The sequence below is a fragment of the Salvelinus fontinalis genome, chromosome 19 (genome assembly GCF_029448725.1).
Source record: "Salvelinus fontinalis isolate EN_2023a chromosome 19, ASM2944872v1, whole genome shotgun sequence".
Taxonomy (NCBI): domain Eukaryota; kingdom Metazoa; phylum Chordata; class Actinopteri; order Salmoniformes; family Salmonidae; genus Salvelinus; species Salvelinus fontinalis.
In genome coordinates, this window is record NC_074683.1 from 37,828,679 (window position 1) to 37,853,032 (window position 24,354).

The window sequence follows — 24,354 nt, forward strand, 5'->3', positions numbered from 1 at the left end:
TCAGCTTGTAATTTGATGATAGGCTTACTCCCTTATCAACCTCCCATAGCAAAAGTAATCTGATAAATCATTTTTTTTAGGTGAACCATTTTAATAAATGCTGACTGGAGCTTGGGCCTAACTCTGAAAAACTGGTGAGGAAGCATCTCCTCTTATGGTTGTTACAAGGCTGTTCCTGTCCTGACTCTTCCCCTAACATTCTTAACTGCATGGGATTCCACTATCCCAGCAGAAATCCATGCATGACAGTAACTACCAGGGTTTTTTCTCATTCAAAAAAGGGCAAATGTGGTGGGCGTGGCAGTGGGCGTGGCAGGGGGCATGGGAAGGGGGCATAGCATTGGGAGAAAATGTTGTTTTAAAGGACATTTTAAAGCAAATTTCCTGCAATTCTATGCATTTTGCCATGGCACTGCTGTGTTATTTTTCTCAAACATAATATCAAAATCAATACTTCTAAATTCTAGGGCTGGAGGATACCAGTATCGCGATGCGATGCTTGTATCGTGGAATGAAAACAAAACACAAAGTGGATTTATGTTTAGGAAAACAGCCCTGATGTTGGAAACAAACATCTTTATATTTTCATCCTGAGGCAACATTTATTTATTTCCCAAGCTTATAGCAAACAATATTTTACATACAGCAGGTTTTTAAAGGACAAAAGAGTTTGGTCTGCTTCATGTTGTTATTTTTGGCATGTAAAAAAATATTGTGACAATGGTATCGTCACAGCCCTACTAATTTCATTGTTTTTGGCATTTCCAATTGTCCCCGACTGTCTGGCTTTTATTTAAGTGATAGTTAGTTCTCAAAGATTGTAAAAAAATATATATAGGTCCTTTTCTACGTAGTTTATATCTGGTTTAAGTTTACATTGAAAGCGTTTTTCCATTAAAAATACGTATTGGATTTGCTGTTTGTTTTGGTTATGTTTCAGATTATTTTGTGCCCAATAGAAATTAATGGTAAATAATGTATTGTATAATTTTGGAGTAATTTATTGTAAAAAATAATATAATATGTTTCTAAACTCTTCTACATTGATGTGGATGCCACCATGATTATGGATAGTCCTGAATAAATCGTGAATAATTAAGAGTGAGAAAGTTACAGATGCACAAATATCATACACCCCAAAAATGCGAAACTCCCATGTTATTGTAATGGTCAGAGGTTAGTTAGCATGTATTGGGGGTATAACACATTCCTTTGACCTCATGGCTTGGTTTTTGCTCTGACATGCATTGCCAACTGTGGAACCTTATATAGACAGATGTGTGCCTTTCCAAATCATGTCCAATCAATTGAGTTTACCACAAGTGTACTCCAGTCCAGTTGTAGAAACATCTGAAGGATGTTCAATGGAAACAGGATGCACTTGAGCTCAATTTTGAGTCTCTTAGCAATTCCAGGGGATTGCCTGCCTCTTATCTGAATCAACAGGATGAGAAGCCATGCCTTTCTGATCAGATTTCCTCCCCAGAAACCGGGTTGGGAATCAGGCCTTGTTTCTCCCACTGCTCATAGCCTAACCCAACACTGCTGTGCTGGCTGGGGGCTGGCTGGGGGCTGGCTTGGTGGCTGGAGGCTTTGTGTTGTGTTGTGGCAAGGCAGGGGGGTATACAGAATATAGCCCTATTTGGTAAAAGCCAAGTCCGTATTATGGCAAGAACAGCTCAAATAAGCAGTGAAACGACAGTCATCATTACTTTAAGACATGAAGGTCAGTCAATCAGGAACATTTCAAGGACTTTGAAATTTTGTTCAAGGGCAGTCGTGAAAACCATCAAGCGCTATGATGAAACTGGCTCTCACGAGGACTGCCACAGGAAAGGAAGACCCAGAATTACCTCTGCTGCAGAGGATAAGTTCATTAGAGTTACCAGCCTCAGAAATTGCAGCCCAAATAAATGCTTCATAGAGTTCAAGTAACAGACACATCTCAACATCAACTGTTCAGAGGAGACTGCGTGAATCAGGTCTTCATGGTCGAATTGCTGCAAAGAATCCACTACTAAAGGACACCAATAAGAATAAGAGTTTTGCTTGGGCCAAGAAACACAAGTAATGGACATTAGACCGCTGGAAATCTGTCTTTGGTCTGATGAGTCCACATTTGTAATGTTTGGTTCTAACCGCCGTGTCTTTGAGATGCAGAGTAGGTGAACGGATGATCTCTGCATGTGTAGTTCCCACCTTGAAGGACGGAGGAGGTGGTGTGATGGTGTGGGTGTGCTTTGCTGGTGACACTGTCTGATTTATTTAGAATTCAAGGCACACTTAACCAGCATGGCTACCACAGTATTCTGCAGGGATAGGCAATCCCATCTGGTTTGCGCTTAGTGGGACTATCATTTGTTTTTCAACAGGATAATGACCCAACACACCTCCAGGCTGTGTAAGGGCTATTTGACCAAGAAGGAGAGTGGCGGAGTGCTGCATCAGATGACCTGGCCTCCACAATCTCCCGACTTCATCCCATTTGAGATGGTTTGGGATGAGTTGGACCGCAGAGTGAAGGAAAAGCAGTCATCACGTGCTCAGCTTATATGGGAACTCCTCCAAGTCTGTTGGAAAAGCATTCCAGGTGAAGCTGCTTGAGAGAATGCCAAAAGTGTCAAAAGCTGTCATCAAGGCAAAGGGTGCCTACTTTGAAGAATCTCAAATCTAAAATATATTTAGATTTGTTTAACACTTTTTTGGTTACTACATGATTCCATATGTGTTATTTCATAGTTTCGATGTCTTCACTATTATTCTACAATTTAGAAAATAGTACAAATAAAGTAAAACCCTTGAATGAGTAGGTGTTTTCAAACTTTTGACCGGTGCTGTAAGTATTCAGACCCTTTGCTATGAGACTCGAAATTGAGCTCAGATACATCCTGTTTCCATTGATCATCCTTGAGACGTTTCTACAACTTGTCCACATACTTTTGTGTATATATAGTGTATGATTATGAGCTTATTATGAAACTAGTTGCACCAGTTGATGCAAAAGCAGTGAGTAGTAAACATTTCATTCAGTTGGATGGCTGCTTAAGTCGTTGTGTCTTGCCTAGGTTAGCTTAGCCTACAAGTTAGCTTAGCCTACAGGTTAGCTTAGCCTACAGGTTAGCTTAGCCTACAGGTTAGCTTAGCATACAGGTTAGCTTAACCTACAAGTTAGCTTAGCATACAGGTTAGCTTAACCTACAAGTTAGCTTAGCCTACAGGTTAGCTTAGCCTTTAGATTTTACAGCCTACGCAAGCCTATTAGGTTGTACATGTGTTATTACCAGCTATAAACTGGTTGGTTCCAGCCCTGAATGCTGATTGGCTGACAGCCGTGGTATAAACATTTATTTTTACTCCTGTAATTACGTTGGTAACAAGTTTATAATAGCAATAAGGCACCTCGGGGGTTTGTGGTATATGGCCAATAAGGGCTGTGTCCAGGCACTCCGCGTTGCGTTGGGCTTAATAACAGCCCTTAGCCATGGTATATTAGCCATATACCACACCCCCCCCGGGCCCTATTGCTTAACTATAGCACTCTGAAAATTTTAAATGTAGGACATGCTTTCCTCAACTACTGTGTTGGTCACTACAGTTACCTTCCAACACAACAGAATGTAGCCTAAGCTAAACCCTGCCATCTGACCAACAGAATGGAGTCCTTCTTTACGGTTTCTGAATCATTGTGCTGACGGCTATATTGAAAGTAGCAGCCGGAATATTAATGGAACATCCATTCCATGCCTCTTGAATGGCTGTCAATTTAGCTAGCTGTGAAGTGTGAACTGAATCTAGGCCTAATTTTCTCCTGACACATTTGGGGGGGGAAATGAGATTAGAAGACTTAAGGTGGTTTAAACTAGGCTGACACCAGAATGACTGACTATTCTTTTGCTGGAATGTGGTGAGCAACGGCAATTTTTATTCTGCACTGGGCATGGGACTAAAGCTGAAAGCCTTATTACATGTCTCTGCTCAGAATCACTTTTAATCCCCATTAACCTGCATCCCAAACAGGACTGAGGAGCAAATATGAATTGTGTATTTTGTGCTCAGGCTGCTCCTTCAGCTTTTCGGCCTGTCTTGTTTATTGCATGGTGTTTAACATTCAGTGTGTGGGTGGGGTGGCCAGCGCAGTATAGCACAGCACGCTGTTATACTGAGATTAGTCTGATTTGTCTGCTCCACGTCTGCTGCCGTGCTAGCAAAAATGTATGTACAGAGCTACCACCAGATACAGTACATCACAAAAATGGCTCTTGTGTTTCATGGGCTTGTACTTTTAGCACCTGGTAGATCATATATTGTGAAGCCTGTTTTTAGATGTGGAGGGTTTATGCCAAGGGAAAAATAAAACCTTCTCTTGTTACTCTGAGTTATATCTCCTCCAAATAGCCTAGCAATTGTGGAAGTCAGCTATTCGTCTCATACTCTGTAATCTGAGACGATGTGTGATATGACAAATTGATAATCAATGTGTAAATTGATCACTGAACATCTGCCCCATATTGAAAGGGGACTTTCTTTGACATTAGATGGATGAAACATAATTTAATTCTAATCTCAGAATGATACATTGTTATAAGCCAGTGTAGCCTAAATCCTGTTCTGTCAATACAAGATTTTTAACGTTTGTTCTACCTCTGCAAATCCTTGTGCATTATTCTAGAACAGCAGTGCACTGAGGGCTAGCCAAGGACACCAGAGGGGTGGACCAGGGGTTGACAGAGTCCACTTGTGGAAGGGAACTCAACCAATGTTTAACATTTCACACTTGGGACAAAGCTGTCACAGCAAACAAGCAGGCAAAAGACATAATGGAGCCGAGGCGGACTGAGAGAAGGACTACTTTACAGAGGCGGACTGAGAGAAGGACTACTTTACAGAGGCGGACTGAGAGAAGGACTACTTTACAGAGGCGGACTGAGAGAAGGACTACTTTACAGAGGCGGACTGAGAGAAGGACTACTTTACAGAGGCGGACTGAGAGAAGGACTACTTTACAGAGGCGGACTGAGAGAAGGACTACTTTACAGAGGCGGACTGAGAGAAGGACTACTTTACAGAGGCGGACTGAGAGAAGGACTACTTTACAGAGGCGGACTGAGAGAAGGACTACTTTACAGAGGCGGACTGAGAGAAGGACTACTTTACAGAGGCGGACTGAGAGAAGGACTACTTTACAGAGGCGGACTGAGAGAAGGACTACTTTACAGAGATCAGATCTACAGTACATTAGAGCTTTTTTATGATAGGGGGGGTGACTACGTCACCCCTAATTCACCCCTTTCCTCTCAGCAGTCACCTTCTTTTCAGAAGTAGGCTAAAGCAAATTGAAGCGCCTGTGCGTCACCCAGGGTCATTATTTCTGATTCCTCATTTACGGCAGTGTTTTGACAGCAGCTGAGACTGCCAAGTCCCCATAAGACCGTGCCGAGTTCCCATAAAACCACGTCGTGCCCCCATAATCCCACACCGGTCCCCCTTAAGACTGCCCCGTGACCCCATAAGACTGCCCCGTGCCCCCATGAGATCATGCTGTGCCCCCATAAGACTGCCCCGTGCCCCCATAAGACTGCCCCGTGCCCCCATAAGACTGCCCCGTGCCCCCATAAGACTGTGTGCTCCCTTTTAATGTGTTGAGGACCAGTAAATATGTAAGCAGAAGAGCTGAAAGGCCATGGATTGTACAGATTAAAATATTATCGTATTAAAATAATGGCATTAAACCCAGAATGACCCCAGAAATTTACAGTACCTCATTTCTACCTGTTTTATGCTCACTTAATTTACATAAATCTATATGCTAGTACTGTATCCGCACGTTTTGCTTGGGTCTCCCAGAGACCTTTCATGCTGCTAATGTCATCATCATTGGTTATTTATCCACTCCTGGCCTAAGCACTGCATATTGATTTGACATTTCATCTTAACTTGAATAATGTACACTGAGTATACAAAACATTAAGAACACCTGCTCTTTCCATGACACAGACTGACCAAGTGAATGCTATGATCCCTTTTTCACGCTAGGTTTTTCATGCTCAACAGTTTCCCGTGTATGTGTCAAGAATGGTCCACCACCCAAAGGACATCCAGCCAACTTACCACATCTGGGGGAAGCATTGAAGTCAACATGGGCCAGCATCCCTATTGGACACTTTCGTCACCTTGTAGATTCCATGCCCCAACAAATTGAGGCTATTATGAGGGTAAAAAGGGGGGTGCAACTCAATATTAGGAATGTGTTCTTAATGTTTTGTTCACCCAGTGTATATTCACGTCAATATGTGACTCATTTCAGGTAGCTAGGCATATGTCACTACTTCACAGGAGAGGCATTTGAACGGCTTTATTTTTTTGTTGCAAAAATGTGTTTCATGTGAACTTTCATGGGCCTTAATAACAAACTTGTATTCCATCTGTAAATATAAATAAAATGGTTAAATTAAGAGCCTAGTTGGTTTAGCCACGGAAAAGGCAGGATCCTTCCAACTAGCCATGATTGGCTGACATAATGGATGGGCTGGACATACCAGGAGATGAGTTTGGATTGGTCTGACATGTAGTATGCTTCTGTCTATAATGTCAGCTGCTCAATATATGTTGATAGTCCTTCTTACCGCAGCTGTTTTAAAAGATATATAACGTTAGCCATCGAAAAACACAAGTTTTGTTTCTTTTCTCAACAACATTGATGCCCTGATTTTAGCAGGCGCTATAGACAGATCAGTTGGGAAAAGTTGTGATGGGCTACTTTCTGGAGTGGGCTACCGGAGTGACCTGACACAACGCTGGTTAAACGAGATGTACACTACTGTTAAAAAGTTTGGGGACACTTAGAAATGTCCTTGTTATTGAAAGAAAAGCATATTTTTTGTCCATTAAAATATCATAAAATTGATCAGAAATACAGTTTAGACATTTTTAATGTAAAATACTATTGTAGCTGGAAACGGCAGATTAAATTTTTTTTAATTAAAAATGAAAAAAAATGGAATATCTACATAGGCATACAGAGTGCCATTTATCAGCAACCATCACTGTTTAAGTGTTCTCTTTATTTGTGTTCCAATGGCACGTTGTGTAGGCTTATCCAAGTTTATCATAAAAAGGCTATTTGATCATTAGAAAACCCTTTTGCAATTATGTTAGCACAGCTGAAAAGTGTCGTTCTGATTAAAGAAGCAGTAAAACAGGCCTTTTAGACTATTTGACTATCTGGAGCATCAGCATTTGTGGGTTTGATTACAGGCTCAAAATGTCCAGAAACAAAGCACTTTCTTCTGAAACTAGTCAGTCTATTCTTGTCTATTCTTGTTGTTAAATTTAAGATGCTTAATATGAGTCTGGAAGGAGAGTTTACAGTCTAACCAGACACCTAGGTATTTGTAGTTGTCCACGTATTCTAAGTCAGAGCCATCCAGAGTAGTGATGCTGGACAGGCGAGCAGGTGCGGGCAGTGATCGGTTGAATAGCATGCATTTAGTTTTACTTGCGTTTAAGAGCAGTTGGAGGCCACGGAAGGAGAGTTGTATGTCATTGAAGCTCGTCTGGACGTTAGTTAACACAGTGTCCAAAGAGGCCAGAAATATACAGAATGGTGTCATCTGCGTAGAGGTATATCAGAGAATCACCAGCAGCAAGAGCAACATCATTGATGTATACAGAGAAGAGAGTCGGCCCGAGGATTGAACCCTGTGGCACCCCTATAAAGACTGCCAGAGGTCCGGACAACATGCCCTCAGATTTGACACACTGAACTCTATCAGAGAAGTAGTTGGTAAACCAGACGAGGCAATCATTTGAGAAACCAAGGCTGTCGAGTCTGCCAATAAGAATGTGGTGATTGACAGAGTCGAAAGCCCTGTTCAAATATGTTGGAATGATGAGTTGTACACATCATGCATGCTCTGCACTTTATTTGGCTAGTAGGCAAATAGGCTTACATTAGGATATAATGACTCTGGCTGAATCCCTCTAGAAGGGCAGGGAGGCTGAGGGGTGCTTTTCTGGAGGTGCGTGATGCTGTGTGGAGATCTCAAGCTCTTCAACTGGGCAGCAGTTTCGTGATGGAGGGAATAGCCTATACAGAGACTACCTAAGACCTCTGCGACAGAGTTATTGTAAAGTGTGGGAGTAAGCTTAAGCCTATGTTTTAACCTCTCCCTTGGGTCATTTCAAAGTCCATACGTTCATGACACGATGCATGTAAATCATGTCAAATTATTTTAAATTCATGTTAACCCCTCCTACAGAATATGTTTTGGCAAGATTTTGAGTTTAAAAAAATTATATCAAAATACTATATATATATATATATATATATATATATATATATATATATATATATATATATATACTGCTAAAAAAAATAAAGGGAACACTTAAACAAGACAATGTAACTCCAAGTCAATCACACTTCTGTGAAATCAAACTGTCCACTTAGGAAGCAACACTGATTGACAATAAATTTCACATACTGTTGGGCAAATGGAATAGACAAAAGGTGGAAATTATAGGCAATTAGCAAGACACCCCCAAAAAAGGAATGGTTCTGCAGGTGGTGACCACACACCACTTCTCAGTTCCTATGCTTCCTGGCTGATGTTTTGGTCACTTTTGAATGCTGGTGGTGCTTTCACTCTAGTGGTAGCATGAGACGGAGTCTACAACCCACACAAGTGGCTCAGGTAGTGCAGCTCATCCAGGATGGCACATCAATGCGAGCTGTGGCAAAAAGGTTTGTTGTGTCTGTCAGCGTAGTGTCCAGAGCATGGAGGCGCTACCAGGAGACAGGCCAGTACATCAGGAGACGTGGAGGAGGCCGTAGGAGGGCAACAACCCAGCAGCAGGACCGCTACCTCCGCCTTTGTGCAAGGAGGTGCACTGTCAGAGCCCTGCAAAATGACCTCCAGCAGGCCACAAATGTGCATGTGTCTGCTCAAACGGTCAGAAACAGACTCCATGAGGGTAATATGAGGGCCCGACGTCCACAGGTGGGGGTTGTGCTTACAGCGAGAGCACCGCCAGCATTCAAAAGTGACCAAAAAATCAGCCAGGAAGCATAGGAACTGAGAAGTTGTCTGTGGTCACCACCTGCAGAATCACTCCTTTTTTGGGGGTGTCTTGCTAATTGCCTATAATTTCCACCTTTTGTCTATTCCATTTGCACAACAGCATGTGAAATTTATTGTCAATCAGTGTTGCTTCCTAAGTGGCGATCGGTAACCAATGAGAGGGCTACAAATTGATTGGGGGGATGGCGTGCTTGGGGATGATTACTGTCATTCATAAAAATCTGTAGAAGTATGTCGTGTTTATTTTTGCGATCGGTTGAAGAGCATGCATTTAGTTTTACTTGTATTTAAGAGCAATTGGAGGCCACGGAAGGAGAGTTGTATGGCATTGAAGCTATATAAAGAAACATGTCAATACTTTGCCCATTGATAACCAATGCATGTTGGTGTATGTTGTAAAATCATTACATGGTCGCTGTCCATATCATTGCATAGTGCAGAAAATACATGAGAGTTCAGGGGCCTTGCTTTAACAAAGTTAATAATTTTCACTGTCGTGTCCAAAATGTCTTTGAAGCTGTCAGGCATTCCCTTGGCAGCAAGAGCCTCTCGGTGGATGCTGCAGTGTACCCAAGTGATGTTGGGAGCAACTGCTTGCACGTGTGTTACCACTCAACTATGTCTCCCTGTCATGGCTTTTGCACAATCAGTACAGATTCCAACATATCTTGACCACCAAAGTCCATTTGATGTCACAAAGCTGTCCAGTACTTAAAAAATATCCTCTCCTGTTGTCCTGGTTTGCGGAAGAGGATGTCTTCCTTAATTGACCCCCCATAAACGTAACAGACATACAGTTGAAGTCGGAAGTTTACGTACACCTTAGCCAATTCAATTTAAACTCAGTTTTTCACAATTCCTGTCCTTTAATCCTAGTAAAAAATCCCTGTCTTAGGTCAGTTAGGATCACCACTTTATTTTAAGAATGTGAAATGTCAGAATAATAATAGAGAGAATAATTGATTTCAGATTTTATTTCTTTCATCACATTCCCAGTGGGTCAGAAGTTTACATACTCATTTAGTATTTGATAGCATTGCCTTTAAATTGTTTAATTTGGGTCAAACGTTTCGAGTAGCCTTCCACAAGCTTCCCACAATAAGTTGGGTGAATTTTGGCCAATCCCTCCTGACAGAGCTGGTGTAACTGAGTCAGGTTTGTAGGCCTCCTTGCTCGCACATGCTTTTTCAGTTATGCCCACAAATTTTCTATAGGACTGAGGTCAGGGCTTTGTGATGACCACTCCAATACCTTTTGTTGTCCTTAAATTTTTTGCCACTACTTTGGAAGTATGCTTGGGGTCATTGTCCATTTGGAAGACCCATTTGCGACCAAGCTTTAACTTCTTATGGCTGCAATCCCGTTAACGGGATGATATGACAACAGACAGTGAAAGTGGTATACATGTGTCTTATACCATTTTAAAGGTCATCTTGTTGTTGATCCCACAAGTGTCCGATTTCAAATATGCTTTTCAGCGAAAGCACCACAAACGATTACGTTAGGTCACCACCAAGAATGCCAAGAGTGTGCAAAGCTGTGGCTATTTGAAGAATCTCAAAGATAAAATATATTTTGATTTGTTTAACCTTTCTAGCGCAGGCATTCCGCTAGCGACCCACCTCGACAACATCCGGTGAAATTGCAGAGCGCCAAATTCAAACTACAGCTTAACACTTTTTTGGTTTCTACATGATTCCATATGTGTTATTTCATAGTTTTGATGTCTTCACTATTATTCTACGACGTAGAAAACAGTAAAAATAAAGAAAAATCCTTGAATGAGTAGGTGTTCTAAAACTTTTGACTGTTAGTGTGTAACACACTGTGGCTGAGGAAAGACGCTACTCCCAATATAAGTGAACCCCAAATCAATGTAATTCTCGTCAAATTTGCGCCTCTTCGATGGTCCAACGTCCCTGTCTGTTGTTCGGTGCTTTCCCGGATAAGAGGGCAGTAGCTCTTCGGCTGCATCAGATTCACAACTGTCAGTGTCCATGCTAGCTGGGCTAACAACAAATGTAGAATTACTGATGCTAGCATTGGATGTGCTCGTGGAAGCAGAAGAACTTGTCGTTATTGCTGGTAGTAGCAGTACCACCAGTAGAGCTGGTGTGTGTCTCTAAAGGGCCTTAATTTTTTGTAACCATTTATCCATTCGAGCAAACGGAATGTGCAGCAGATACGTTTGGCAACATACAGACCGTTAGTGGAATTCCCGAGAGAGAGTAACTGTTAATGTGATTGGATGTTAATTATTTGACTAGGCTACCTGTATTTGACATTGTGTTGTTATTTTGCTGAACACTAGATGGTTTAATTTTATTTTTGGCATTGAAACAAGGCTTCTCAGGCGAGGGGAAAAAAACTCATACAAATGTATAGCCCTGTTGGAAAATATAAATGGACTGTGATTTAAAGAAAAAAAAAAAAAGAAAAAGAAAAAAGCATTTGAATTACATTTTTATTTGGCGTACCACTGACGGCATTTGCGCGTACCCCAGTTTGGGAATACCTGCTCTACAGGCATCCATCTCTTGTGTGCATTTGTCTTGGGGCGCAGTGTGCTCCTCTCTGTCAATCATACTGCCTCTGCAATAACAATAGCATCAGCCAAACTACCATACTATCTGTCCCCACAGAAAAGCATTTCAAGTGTGAAGGTGTGATTCTGTGTCACTATGATTGAGTTTCCTGGTATTGCATTAGTGTCCTGTCCTTTGAGCTGAATGGTCTTGGTCTGTTAGGGGCGTGGGCTACTGCTTCTTCAGGACATGATTGAGGCTCAACATGAATCTTTCATGAATGTTCTGGGAATGGTATTTTGTGTCTTGTTTTTATGGACGTCTTTGTCGCTTTCCTTGGTTGTCAATGAATTCTAGTGACCCTGTCCAGTAAGGATGCTTCACTTTATGTAACATAAATATGTATATTATATTTATAAAGCTGTAGGCATAGACTACTCATGCTAGGCTTAGGCCTATGTTTTTAAGGGATTTATCTTGTCTAATATTTAGATTTCTTTTGTGTTCTTACTCTTATTCCAGGGTCGTTGTTCAAGAGAAAACTGTAAGTACCTTCATCCGCCTTCTCATTTAAAAACCCAGCTAGAGATTAACGGACGCAACAACCTCATCCAGCAGAAGACGGCAGCAGCCATGCTAGCCCAGCAGATGCACTTCATGATCCCAGGCACGAGCATGCAGCCTGTAGTAAGTACAGTTTATTATAAACTGGGTGGTTTGAGCCCTGAATGCTGATTGGTTGAAAATCGTAGTATATCAGACATTATAAACTGGGTGGTTCGAACCCTGAATGCTGATTGGCTGACATCTGTGGTATATCAGGCCGTAAACCACGGGTATGACAAAATATTTATTTTTACTGCTCTAATTACGTTGGTAACCAGTTTATAATAGCAATAAGGCACCTCGGGGGTTGGTGATATATGGCCAATATACCACGGCTAAAGGCTGTATCCAGGTCTTTTGGGAATGAAATTGGCCACTTAATTTTTTTATGCTACTTGAAGTGCATTGCATGTGATGCACATTATGACCACAAGGTGTCACTATTTGCTCAGACAGTGGCAGAGAGGCAGTTTTGTACATTATGTACTCAGTAGGCCTATATCCTAGATGTATTGCTTTAAAAGAAAACCTATTTTTAGCTTCTTTTGAGTATATTGAAAAGTGAAAGACTAAAGTTACATACATGGGATGCTTTGGTGAATTTCAGAATGTCTGGAATAGAAAAGGCAGAAATAAAACAATTCAATAAGTATTCGCAGGCAGTCATCCAAAACATAGTCCTATGCAGTCGTTAAATTCCTATAGAAGGTGGCAAAGGCTGAGGATGTGTGTTCAACAGGCGTTGCGTTGTGCGTAAAAACAGCCATTAGTCGTGGTATATTGGCCATATACCACACCTCCTCGTGCCTTATTGCTTAATTATACACCATCCCAAAACTCAGATCCTTAATTTCAGATGTGTAGTAGTGTCTGTACTGACTGCTGTCCCTTCTCTTTTACAGCCTGCGTTCAATGTCACCCAGGGGCTTGGTACGAGCCCAGGTCTCAGCTACTCTCCTTACCTTACTCCCATGACCTCCATGAGCCATGGGATGAGCCTGATACCCACGGAGCTGCTCCCCAGCACCCCAGTCATGGTCCCTGGAAGCCCCCCGGTCACACTCCAGAGCTCCAACTCGTCCTCCTCTTCCCCCTCCCAGAAGCTATTGCGTATCGACAAACTGGAGGTATCAAATCACCTTCACACAAACAAGAACGAGGCCGTATCATTGTCTGAGATATGCTGTATTAATACACTGAATATACAACACATTGAGAACACCTTCCTAATATTGAGTTGCAGCCCCCCCTTTTGCCCTCAGAACAGCCTCAATTCGTCAGGGCATGGACTCTACAAGGTGTCAAAAGTGTTCCACAGGGATGCTGGCCCATGTTGCCTCCAATGCTTCTCACAGTAGTGTCAAGTTGGCTGGATGTCCTTTGGGTCGTGGACCATTCTTGATACACACGGGAAACTGTTGAGTATGAAAAACCTAGCAGCATTATTCTTCAGAGACTAGATACATGTCTGTTTTGTGAGGGGTGAACATGGAGCCTGAGTTCTTACCACAGCTGCATTAATGCTTTTCACATCCCTTCACATCCCTTCATATGCCTTCACATCCCTTCATATGTCTTCACATCCCTTCACGTCCCATGGCTTTATGTCCTTTGGGTGGTGAACCATTCTTGATACACACACAAAACTGTTGAGCGTGAAAAACCCAGCAGCGGTGCAGTTCTTGACACAATCCGGTGCACCTGGCACCTACTTCCATACCCTGTTCAATGGCATTTAAATCTTTTGTCTTGCCCATTCACTCTCTAAATGGCACACATACGCATGCCATGTGTCAATTGTATCAAGGCTTAAAAATCCTTCTTTAACCTGTTTCCTCCACTCCATTTACACTGATATGAAGTGGATTTAACAAGTGACATCAATAATTGATCATAGCTTTCATATGGATTCACCTTGTCAGTCTATGTCATGGAAAGAGCAGGTGTTCCTAATGTTTTGTACATTCATTACGGAATGCCTGTTGACTGTCGAACAGGGTACATTTCCAGGGTGCTATTACTTCATCCATCGCTTCCTGTGTGGTTGTCCTATTGTAGGTGTGTCGTGAGTTTCAGCGGGGGACCTGTGCGCGAGGCGAGACGGACTGCCGCTTTGCCCACCCCAGCGACAGCCCCATGATCGACACCAGTGACAACACGGTCACCGTCTGCATGGACTACATCAAGTCGCGCTGCTCCAGGGAGAAGTGCAAGTACTTCCACCCCCCTGCACACTTACAGGCCAAAATCAAATCCTCTCAACACCAGGTCAACCATACGGCTGTGGCAGCCCAGGCAGCAGCTGCAGCCATGGTAAGATGCTTCCCTCCAGACCCATGTGCAGCAGCATAGAACACACACCATTGGCCTATATAGCTACTATAATACTGTAGCATCCCTTCTGATTAAGGGCAACTTGTCCTATTCATTTTAAAATGCAACACATTCTTCATTCACAGCAGTAGGCCTACTATCTTAATCCTATTCAATTACCCGTTGTTGGTTGATTAGCTAACTTATTGAATGTGGAGCACTGCTTTATTTATAATACTAATAATTTAATGGGTGCTTATATTTGTCCTATTTCACACATCTGCAAGTGTGTATTATACGCATGTTTGAATTGGAAATGTATTTTTTGCTTACCCCAACTCCCCCTGAGAGAGGGGGTCACAGCCAAGGTCCGCCATTATCAACGGCAACCCTGGAGCAGTTAAGGATAAGTGCCTTGCTCAAGGGCACACCTGCAGGTTTTTGACCTTGTCATCTCGGACATTTGAACTAGCAACCTTTCTGTTTCTGGCCCAATGCTCTAACCGCTAGGCTACCTGCCACCCTATTTTTATATACAATGTAGCTACATTATAGATTAAAGATTGTTGCATCTAATATATGCTCTTATGACTCAAAGTGTAATTTGCCAAGTAAGTAGTAGTCCTCAATTGCCTTTAAACTGTCACATAGCATAAACATACATTTGTGTATCTCGTTATGTGACGCTAACCTTTTACCTAGCTGTTTAACTAAAGCTAGGCTTTACATAGCTGTTTAACTAAATATAACCTTTACCTAGCTGGTTAACTAACATTTACCTAGCTGGTTCACTAACCTTTACCTAGCTGGTTCACTAACCTTTACCTAGCTGGTTCACTAACCTTTACCTAGCTGGTTCACTAACCTTTACCTAGCTGGTTCACTAACCTTTACCTATTCATTTAACTAAACTTTATCTAGCTGTTTAACTAAATGTAACATTTACCTAGCTGGTTAACTAACCTTTACCTAGCTGGTTAACTAACCTTTATCTAGCTGTTTAACTGAAGCTAGCCTTTACCTAGCTGTTTAACTAACCTTTACCTAGCTGTTTAACTACACTGTATGTAGCTGTTTAACTTAAATATAACATTTAACTAGCTGGTTAACTAACCTTAATCTAGCTATTTAACTAAAGCTAGCCTTTACCTAGCTGTTGAACTTAAGATAACATTTACCTAGCTGGTTAACTAACCTTTACCTAGCAGGTTAGCTAACCTTTACCTAGTTGTTTAACTAACCTAGCTGATTAACTAACCTTTACCTCGCTGATTAACTAACCTGTTCCTAGCTTTGGCTGTTTTGCTTTCATGCTTTTTGAAAATCTATGTTCGATTTGCCAGCTGCTGCAAAGTGAACCCTGTTTCTACAGTTACTGTCTTGTTTCATTGTGATCTATTGTCTGCTGTTGGTTTTGCCTTCATCTTAAACTTCCGAGAAGTTCCTAAGAATAAAGCCCTATCTGCTAAACATCCATAGTCACATTCTCCAGCAGCAGCATTTGAATAGCTGATTCAACAGTTAACATTACTCTCATGTACACAATGTACACATTTCACATAATGGCACATTCAGACTTCTATTTTGGCTGTTAAAAACAACAACATGCATGGCCTTACATAGACTGTTCTGTATCCTCCATCCTAGCTCTGCTATTTTCTGTTCCTCCATATATTTTATTATCAGTTATCATCTGTTTTCATTTTTTGCATGGTCTCAGAATTACTTAAATACTGTTGTATTACAGCACTAGTATTACTAGAGTTGGTAAATGCTTTAGTACCTTGATACACTATATATACAAAAGTATGTGGACACCTTCAAATTAGTGGATTTTACTATTTCAACCGCACCCTTTTGCTGACAGGTGTATTAAAATCGAGCACAGAGCCATGCAATCTCCATTGGTCATTAAAAGATCCCATGACACGTATCGTAAGAGTAGGGGTGTTAACCCCGGAGTCCTGGCTAAATTCCCAATCTGGCCCTCAAACCATCACGGTCACCTAATAATCCCCAGTTTATAATTGGCTCATTCATCCCCCTGTTACTGTTCTCCAGGTTGTTGCTGTAAATGAGAATGTGTTCTCAGTCAACTTACCTGGTAAAATAACAGATAAATTAAATAGACAAACATAAGCAGTAGATTGGCCTTACTAAAGAGCTCAGTGACTTTCAACAGGCCACCTTTCCAACAAGTCAGACCGTTGCCCTGGTCAACTAAGTGCTGTTATTGTGAAGTGGAAACTTCGAGGAGCAACAATGGCTCAGCTGTAAAGTGGTAGGCCTCACAAGTTGTAGGCCACAAACTCACTACCGAGTTCCAAGCTGCCTCTTGAAGCAACGTCAGCACAATAACTGTTCATCGGGAGCTTCATGAAATGGGTTTCCATGGCTGAGCAGCAACACACAAGCTTAAGATTACCATGTACAATGCCAAGCGTCGGCTGGAGTGGTGGAAAGCTTGCCGCCATTGGACTCTGAAACAGTGGAAACGTGTTCTCTGAAGTGATGAATCACACTTCACCATCTGGCAGTCCGAAGGACGAATCAGGGTTTGGCGGATGCTAGGAGAACGCTTCCTGCCCCAATGCATAGTGCCAACTTTGGTGGATGAGGAATAATGGTCTGGGGCTGTTTTCATGGTTTGGGCTAGGCCCCTTAGTTCCAGTGAAGGGAAATCTTAACCCTACAGCATGCAATGATTTTCTAGACAATTCTGTCCTTCCAACGTTGTGTCAACAGTTTGGGGAAGGCCCTTTCCTGTTTCAGCATGACAATGCGCCTGTGCACAAAGCGAGGTCCATACAGAAATGGTTTGTCGAGATCGGTGTGTAAGAATTTGACTGGCCAGCATAGCCCTGACCTCAACCATATCAAACTCCTTTGGGATGAATTGGAACGCCGACTGCGAGCCAGGCCTAATCGCCCAACATCAGTGCCCGACCTCACTAATGCTCTTGTGGCTGAATGGAAGCAAGTCCCCGCAGCAATGTTCCAACATCTAGTGGAAAGCCTTCCCAGAGAGTGAAGGTTGTTATAGCAGCAAAGGGGGGGACCAACTCCATATTAATATCCATGATTTTGAAATTAGATGTTCGACGAGCAGGTGTCCACATACTTTTGGTCATGTAGTGATACGTCTGTAATGCTGAGGAATTTTGTAGTGAAGGTACGGTTTTTGACTGAAACGATGAATGTTTTTAATAAATTTAACAAAAAGTGCAAATTTGATACCTAATCTCACAATAAACAGAGCTCCACATTCTGTACATAAGTTATCAATTCAGTGGGTATATTGTTCTCTCTGTTCCCTATTTAGTATGACATGTAAAACACTCAAAATTACATGAATCAGACCTAGCTCTCAGGCGAGAAAAAATTCACAAGGGTGACCATTCACAGTAGCCTAGCTAATGCCAGTTAGCCTTTTACCTCTTGTCTCTATTTCAAATTGATGTGTATCATGTACAATCCTGGTATAGCAATTGTCTGTCAATTAATGCATTACTAGAACATTTATTTAGTAGCCCTAAACTGTATATTCAATTTGAAAATGATTTGATAATGATGAACATATTTTGATCTACTGCTGTTTCTGTTTTCTACATTAGCAGATAACCTCAGTCCTAATGTTGTTGCACAGTATTGTTGTAATTCTAAATTAGATTAAGCTATTAATGAGTATGGTAAATGCTTACATACTAATTCAGGAGTCAGTCGTATGTTTCCTTGAATCAGTTACATGTGTTTATTGTGCATGCCTATTGTTTTGTATGTGGTGGTAAACTGCATTCAGATTATTTTTGTTTTCTCCTTCTCACCTATCCACAATGCAATGCTGTCCCCATGACGCACCTCTGCTTGCTGTTACCTGTATGTTAATACGCTTGAATCCCATTGGCCCACTGCCATCATGTGCTCGCTGTCTGCTATTAAAAGACTCAGTCGACTGCCAAAGCAATGAAGCGACCCCTCGAGGCAACTGTAGACCTGGTACTTTGACCTTTCACCTTTTGCTTTGCATGTAGCTATTAATTGTACTGTAGCAACTCACATAATTTAATTTGTCATTTTTGTTTTTATAACTTCTTAATTAAGACTCCTCTAGTATGTGTACAGAATCATTCACCGTCAGTTATCGTTCAATAATTTAATAGGTGTTAAATTAACAGTATAAAGTTTTAGCCATTCACTAATTTGATCATAAATACCTTTATTTTGTGATTTAATAGTTGTATACAGTTTTGCTCTACCATTTGGCAATGATTGTAATATTATTTACATACAGTATAAAGCTCATAGCCAGTGATATTATTTACATACAGTATAAAACTCATGTGGATTTTTGAGAGCTACTGTTAAATGTTTTATCTGTGTTGTGTTGACATGTCCTTTGTCCTCGGCAGGCGTTCCCTTATGGCTGCCTGCAGCCCCTTCCAAAGAGACAAGCACTGGAGAAGAGCCCCGGGGCCAGCTCCTTCTTCAACCCCAGTATGTTGCACTACCAGCAGGCTCTGGCCAATGCACAGCTCCAGCAGACAGCTGCCTTCTATCCCACAGGTATGATCCATGGCTCCACAGCCCAGTTTTCTGAGTATAATCCATGGTTCCACAGCCCAGCTGTCTGAGTATAATCCATGGCTCCACAGCCCAGCTGTCTGAGTATAATCCATGGTTCCACAGACCAACTCTCTAATTATAAGCCATGGTTCCACAGCCCAGCTGTCTGAGTATAATCCATGGTTCCACAGCCCAGCTGTCTGAGTATAATCCATGGCTCCACAGCCCAGCTGTCTGAGTATAATCCATGGTTCCACAGACCAACTCTCTAATTATAAGCCATGGTTCCACAGCCCAGCTGTCTGAGTATAATCCATGGTTCCACAGACCAACTCTCTAATTATAGTCCATGGTTCCACAGCCCAGCTGTCTGAGTATAATCCATGGCTCCACATCCCAGCTGTCTGAGTATAATCCATGGTTCCACAGCCCAGCTGTCTGAGTATAATCCATGGTTCCACAGCCCAGCTGTCTGAGTATAATCCATGGCTCCACAGCCCAACTCTCTAATTATAATCCATGGTTCCACAGCCCAGCTGTCTGAGTATAATCCATGGTTCCACAGCCCAGCTGTCTGAGTATAATCCATGGCTCCACAGCCCAACTCTCTAATTATAATCCATGGTTCCACAGCCCAGCTGTCTGAGTATAATCCATGGTTCCACAGCTCCACTGTCCCTTTATTACTAATGAGGACTTTATAATTATAATTCACTCCTCATTCACTCCTCAACTGCTAATATTTGGTGGTGATATCTGTTTAAGGTGGTTTATTGTGAGTCAGGTGTCTTTCTTTGTTTTTCTGCATATCCTAGCTATGATGAAGTAATGCAACACCTTGTAATTTGAGCTGTTAATTATTTGCAAATGATGCACATTCAATGTCACTGTCACATACGTAATAGTTCAATGTCCTGGCAGTTAGATATATCAGTGCGTCCAGATGACATCATCCAGGTTGGTTGAAGGAGACCTGCTTTAATCAAATGTATCAAATTCAGGCTATTGGCCTACATTGTTGTGATACAGTAAGTACGTGGCTAAGTAGAACCCTATATTTATATACCATTATAAACTGGGTGGTTCGTGCCCTGAATGCTGATTTGGCTGACGGCCGTGGTATATCACGGGTATGACACAACATTTATTTTTACTTCTCTAATTACGTTGGTAACCAGTTTATAATAGCAATAAAGCACCTCGGGGGTTGGTGGTATATGGCCACTCCACTTTTCGTCGTGCATAAGAACAGCCCTTAGCCGTGGTATATTGGCCATATATACCACACCCCCCTGGGCCTTACTGCTTAATTATATCATGAGCTTAGCTCTTTCTCTCAACATGGCCTACCTCTGACAGCCATAATCAACAGTAACAGCCACTGTGCACTCTTGTTAGATCTCGCTACTAAATTAACTACTGTACTGCCTGGCTGCCCTAGCACTGATTCCCATGTCAGTCGACAGGAGCTATTTTATTATGCAAGTCTCATCTACACCCTACACTTAAACCCACACACCATACTTCTAACACGCATCGGTTGTCATGTGCTTGTATCTGTGTATGCTCACCAAGCTAAATAACCCTTGGTTTCCATTGAGGGGTTAATGTCTGACTTGTATTTGGTTTTTGAATATGTAAAAGCATGCTGAAAACTAGCTAACCTGTTTTTTTCTCCCTCATTTTCCTCTACTCAATTCCCACTGCACAATCACACAGGGTCCGTGTTTTGCATGTCTCCTGCTCCCGGCGTTGGTAGGTCCCTTGTTTCTTTTTTCTGATATCACCTCTAATGAATGGAGAATATGGGTGGAATGTTCTCTCTGTTGGTTTCAAATTAATTTCCTGTTATTCCAATGTTCTCTTGGATAAATATTCTCTGGGTCAGGGGGTAAGGGTGTTTTATATACGTTAGGAACCAGTACATTTTTAAATCACCTGAGGGAAGGTGTATTTTTAACAAGTTTCAGCATATATTTTTTTTCTCGGTTAGCCATGTCCGTGACAAAGCTCTGGCTTTTATTTTATACTCTTTGCCATCACTGATTGGCCTACTTTTTTTCTTATGATTATTTAGTTTATTTGTTTTGTGTCTGTTGTTCTCTGCAGTGATAATCATACCGTTGTAGATAATACAAGTATTCAAAATATGTGACAACAGTTACAAGCGCTGCTGGTTGATATTTATAGTTCTTTACTGCTCTGTGGATTAGGATCAGTTTGATCAGTTTCCCAGACATTTTATTGGACATGTCTTGGTCTTTCCATATCAAATTGCTTTCCTCTATTTGTATAAAAAGGGAAGTTATTTCTAACACAGCAGTGAAGATACCATCCTAATGAGGATATATGCTATAAGCAAAACATCATTTTTCCATGTCGTAAATGGAAGCGTTTAGTTTCAAATGGTCTTCTCTGGGAATCAGACAAATATCTGACAAATTTCCTGAAATGTTACTTAAAACAGCTTTCCTCCATTATTTTTCCAATGCTTTCTTGCTTTGCACTGTGATTGCATGACCCTTGCACTGTGATTGCATGACCCTTGCACTGTGATTGCATGACCCTTTGCACTGTGATTGCATGACCCTTTGCACTGTGATTGCGTGCCATCTGCTGGTCTAACCTAGGAATCCTGAGTGGCGCAGCGGTCTAAGGCACTGCATCGCAGTGCTAGAGGCGTCACTACAGACCCGGGTTTGATCCTGGGCTGTATCACAACCGGCCGTGATCGGGAGTCCCATAGGGCGGCGCACAATTGGCCCAGCGTCGTCCGGGTTAGGGGAGGGTTTGGCCGGGGGAGGCCGTCATTGTAAATAAGAATTTGTTCTTAACTGACTTGCCTAGTTAAACAAAATAAATATATATTTTTTAAAAAGTTAAATATAGGTTACATTAAAATAACCTAATGATGGCTTGCTGCTGATGTTGTTGTACTGTATTCACCATGCGAAGAAGAAATAGACTAAACGTTGCTATGGTTACCATAATGCTCCAGCTACCTGTTCATTGCTTCCATGGTTCCCTTCCTGAAAAAGTACCCATGATGTACAGTGCTACGCCTGCTACTGTCTCTGCAGCAACTACTCCTGCCACAAGTGTTCCCTACGCAGCAACGGCACCAGCCAATCAGGTTTGCTCCTTTTTCTAAAGCTTTCTTTCATGAATCCCTGAGCTCTGATTAAGTGCTGGTCATGACATCATCAAGGCTCTCCTGCCTGTTGCCTTGCTTTTTAGCAAGCTTGACTAGAATTATTCTACATGCTGTATTAAATATAGTAATGACAAAAAGCACTTAGAGAGCTCTCATCTGCAAATAGTAGTTTGTTGTGCGTTGCAGAACTTCCTTAATAGTTTTTTATTTAGTGACAATTGTTTTTTTTAAAATGCAGGTGTTTCTATAATTCTGTCAAGTGAGAGAGAAAAAAATAAGCTATAGATAAGCCTATGGGTTGAACCAGCCTAAATTAGCCCCTCAGACTAAAGAGACCAATTGAATGAATTAAAGCTTAGAATTTGCTGTTATTATCACAAGAAGGACTTAAGTGTGTGTGTGTGTGTGTGTGTGTGTGTGTGTGTGTGTGTGTGTGTGTGTGTGTGTGTGTGTGTGTGTGTGTGTGTGTGTGTGTGAGAGGGCCGAGCTTTATGGACAAAATATCATATCACTGTATTTTTTTTCTAAGTCGGACTGTATTCAATGGTCATTTTATGTTTTTGAATAATAAAAGTTGTTAATTTGCTTCATGAATAGTGCGTGACCCTAGGGTGGCAACACATACATTCTTAAGTGATTTGAATGGGTTTTCCGCCATTCTGATTGTTTGATACAGTTCAATTCAACTTCAATCAAAAATAATTGTTGACATTTTCAAACATTTCTGCATTTCTTGTACTCATTTGAGATAATTTTCACACAATGGGCTGGACGATATGGGCAAACAATTAAGGCCTTATTTTTAACCAAATGTTCCAATTGCGATTTGACTTGTGATTTAGAGCAAAACATTTGGGTGAACTGTTGAAATCATGGAAATAGAATGATTATTCTAATTCTGTAGTTATAATATAATAGTGGGCACTTGAATACAGTGTTCTTTGACATGACAATTAATTAAAATGCCAGGGAGGAGTTATTGTGACCGGGTAGGAACCAACGTGTTGGTCAGTGTTTCCTAGGGGACCCTATAATATTTGGTTACATATTGAATGCATTCTCTTAGCTACTTCATGTAGCGAACATTTACATGCTTCCTCTTTGATTTAGAAGATACTGTTGCAAAAACAACATGCTGATTTAGGTGTACACCATCGCTGCTATTATCAGGCTAACAAGATTTAGCCCCATCTTGCTAAGAAAAGACAAACTAGTTGTTTCAAGATGTAAGATGTAAACACAAACTAATAGTGTAGTTATATAATGTTAGTGGATTTATATTAAGAAGCAAAGTGAAAAGAGCCTTGATGTGGTTTAGTGGATGGTATACCCACTTATTTTTCAGTGGGCATTGCGTATACTCACTTCTTAATCCCCACTGATACGTATCAAAGTAGTGTAGTGGAGGTATTTGATGTATAAATACATTTTGCAAACTCCATCTCATGTGCTAGAGAAACACTGCTAATCAAACAGTAGTGCTATGTGCCTGCACACTTCAATTAAAGGGGAACTACTCTCAGAAATCAAAATGTATTAGATTTTACTTGGACCGCAAAAGTGGTCTCCCTGTTGTGGTTTAAGCATTGTTATGGACTTAGAATATACCATTTTGTTGTTTAAAAAATAAATAGAAAAAATAAAAAGGTCTGACTTTGAAAACGAAAATCTGAAAAAATTGGGTAAAAATCTGAACCTGTGAATTTCTGACTCAGTTTATCTGTTTCAATAGTAGGCCTACTATTATCCTACTGAACAGTACAGCTTGGGTTGGCCTGATTGTGAAAGACCAATATGGGCTTCATCATTTTAGATCATTCAGAGTGTATGTCACTGCTTCTCATAGAATGATTCACACGGTGTACCTTTCCTTTGCCCGAACGGGCCATTCGGCAAAAATTATGGCAAAATTAGAGTATACCCACTTCTCAAGGCACCGCTACACCACTGGTTGTCATCAACATTATTGCATGTGCTGCATTGACCATGAAGACTGAACGCAAGTGTCTCGTGGTCGAGCAACAACAAATGCGCTCCTTGAGTACGCGGGGGCTAGGTCTGTGTGGAAAGTGGTATGGAGAGATGACTCAAGTAGCGAAGTAAACTATAAAAA

The 24,354-nt window shown here is 41.4% G+C and overlaps 1 protein-coding gene across 10 annotated transcripts in view; it reads left to right on the top strand.

The window, feature by feature from the left end:
• The window catches only part of LOC129816688 (muscleblind-like protein 2a), a 44,795-nt gene that overhangs the window by 15,415 nt on the left and 5,026 nt on the right, over window positions 1-24,354 (top strand). For 4 of the 10 annotated variants that reach the window (XM_055871459.1, XM_055871460.1, XM_055871457.1 and 1 more), the window contains 6 exons: window positions 12,128-12,292; window positions 13,114-13,338; window positions 14,270-14,524; window positions 18,467-18,520; window positions 18,934-19,087; window positions 20,807-20,842. In XM_055871459.1, the coding sequence (XP_055727434.1) occupies window positions 12,128-12,292; window positions 13,114-13,338; window positions 14,270-14,524; window positions 18,467-18,520; window positions 18,934-19,087; window positions 20,807-20,842 (889 nt within the window). Of the gene's footprint in view, window positions 1-12,127; window positions 12,293-13,113; window positions 13,339-14,269; window positions 14,525-18,466; window positions 18,521-18,933; window positions 19,088-20,806; window positions 20,843-22,085; window positions 22,221-24,354 lie in introns of those variants that run through there. The other 6 variants (XM_055871465.1, XM_055871461.1, XM_055871462.1 and 3 more) reach the window with 6 other exon arrangements.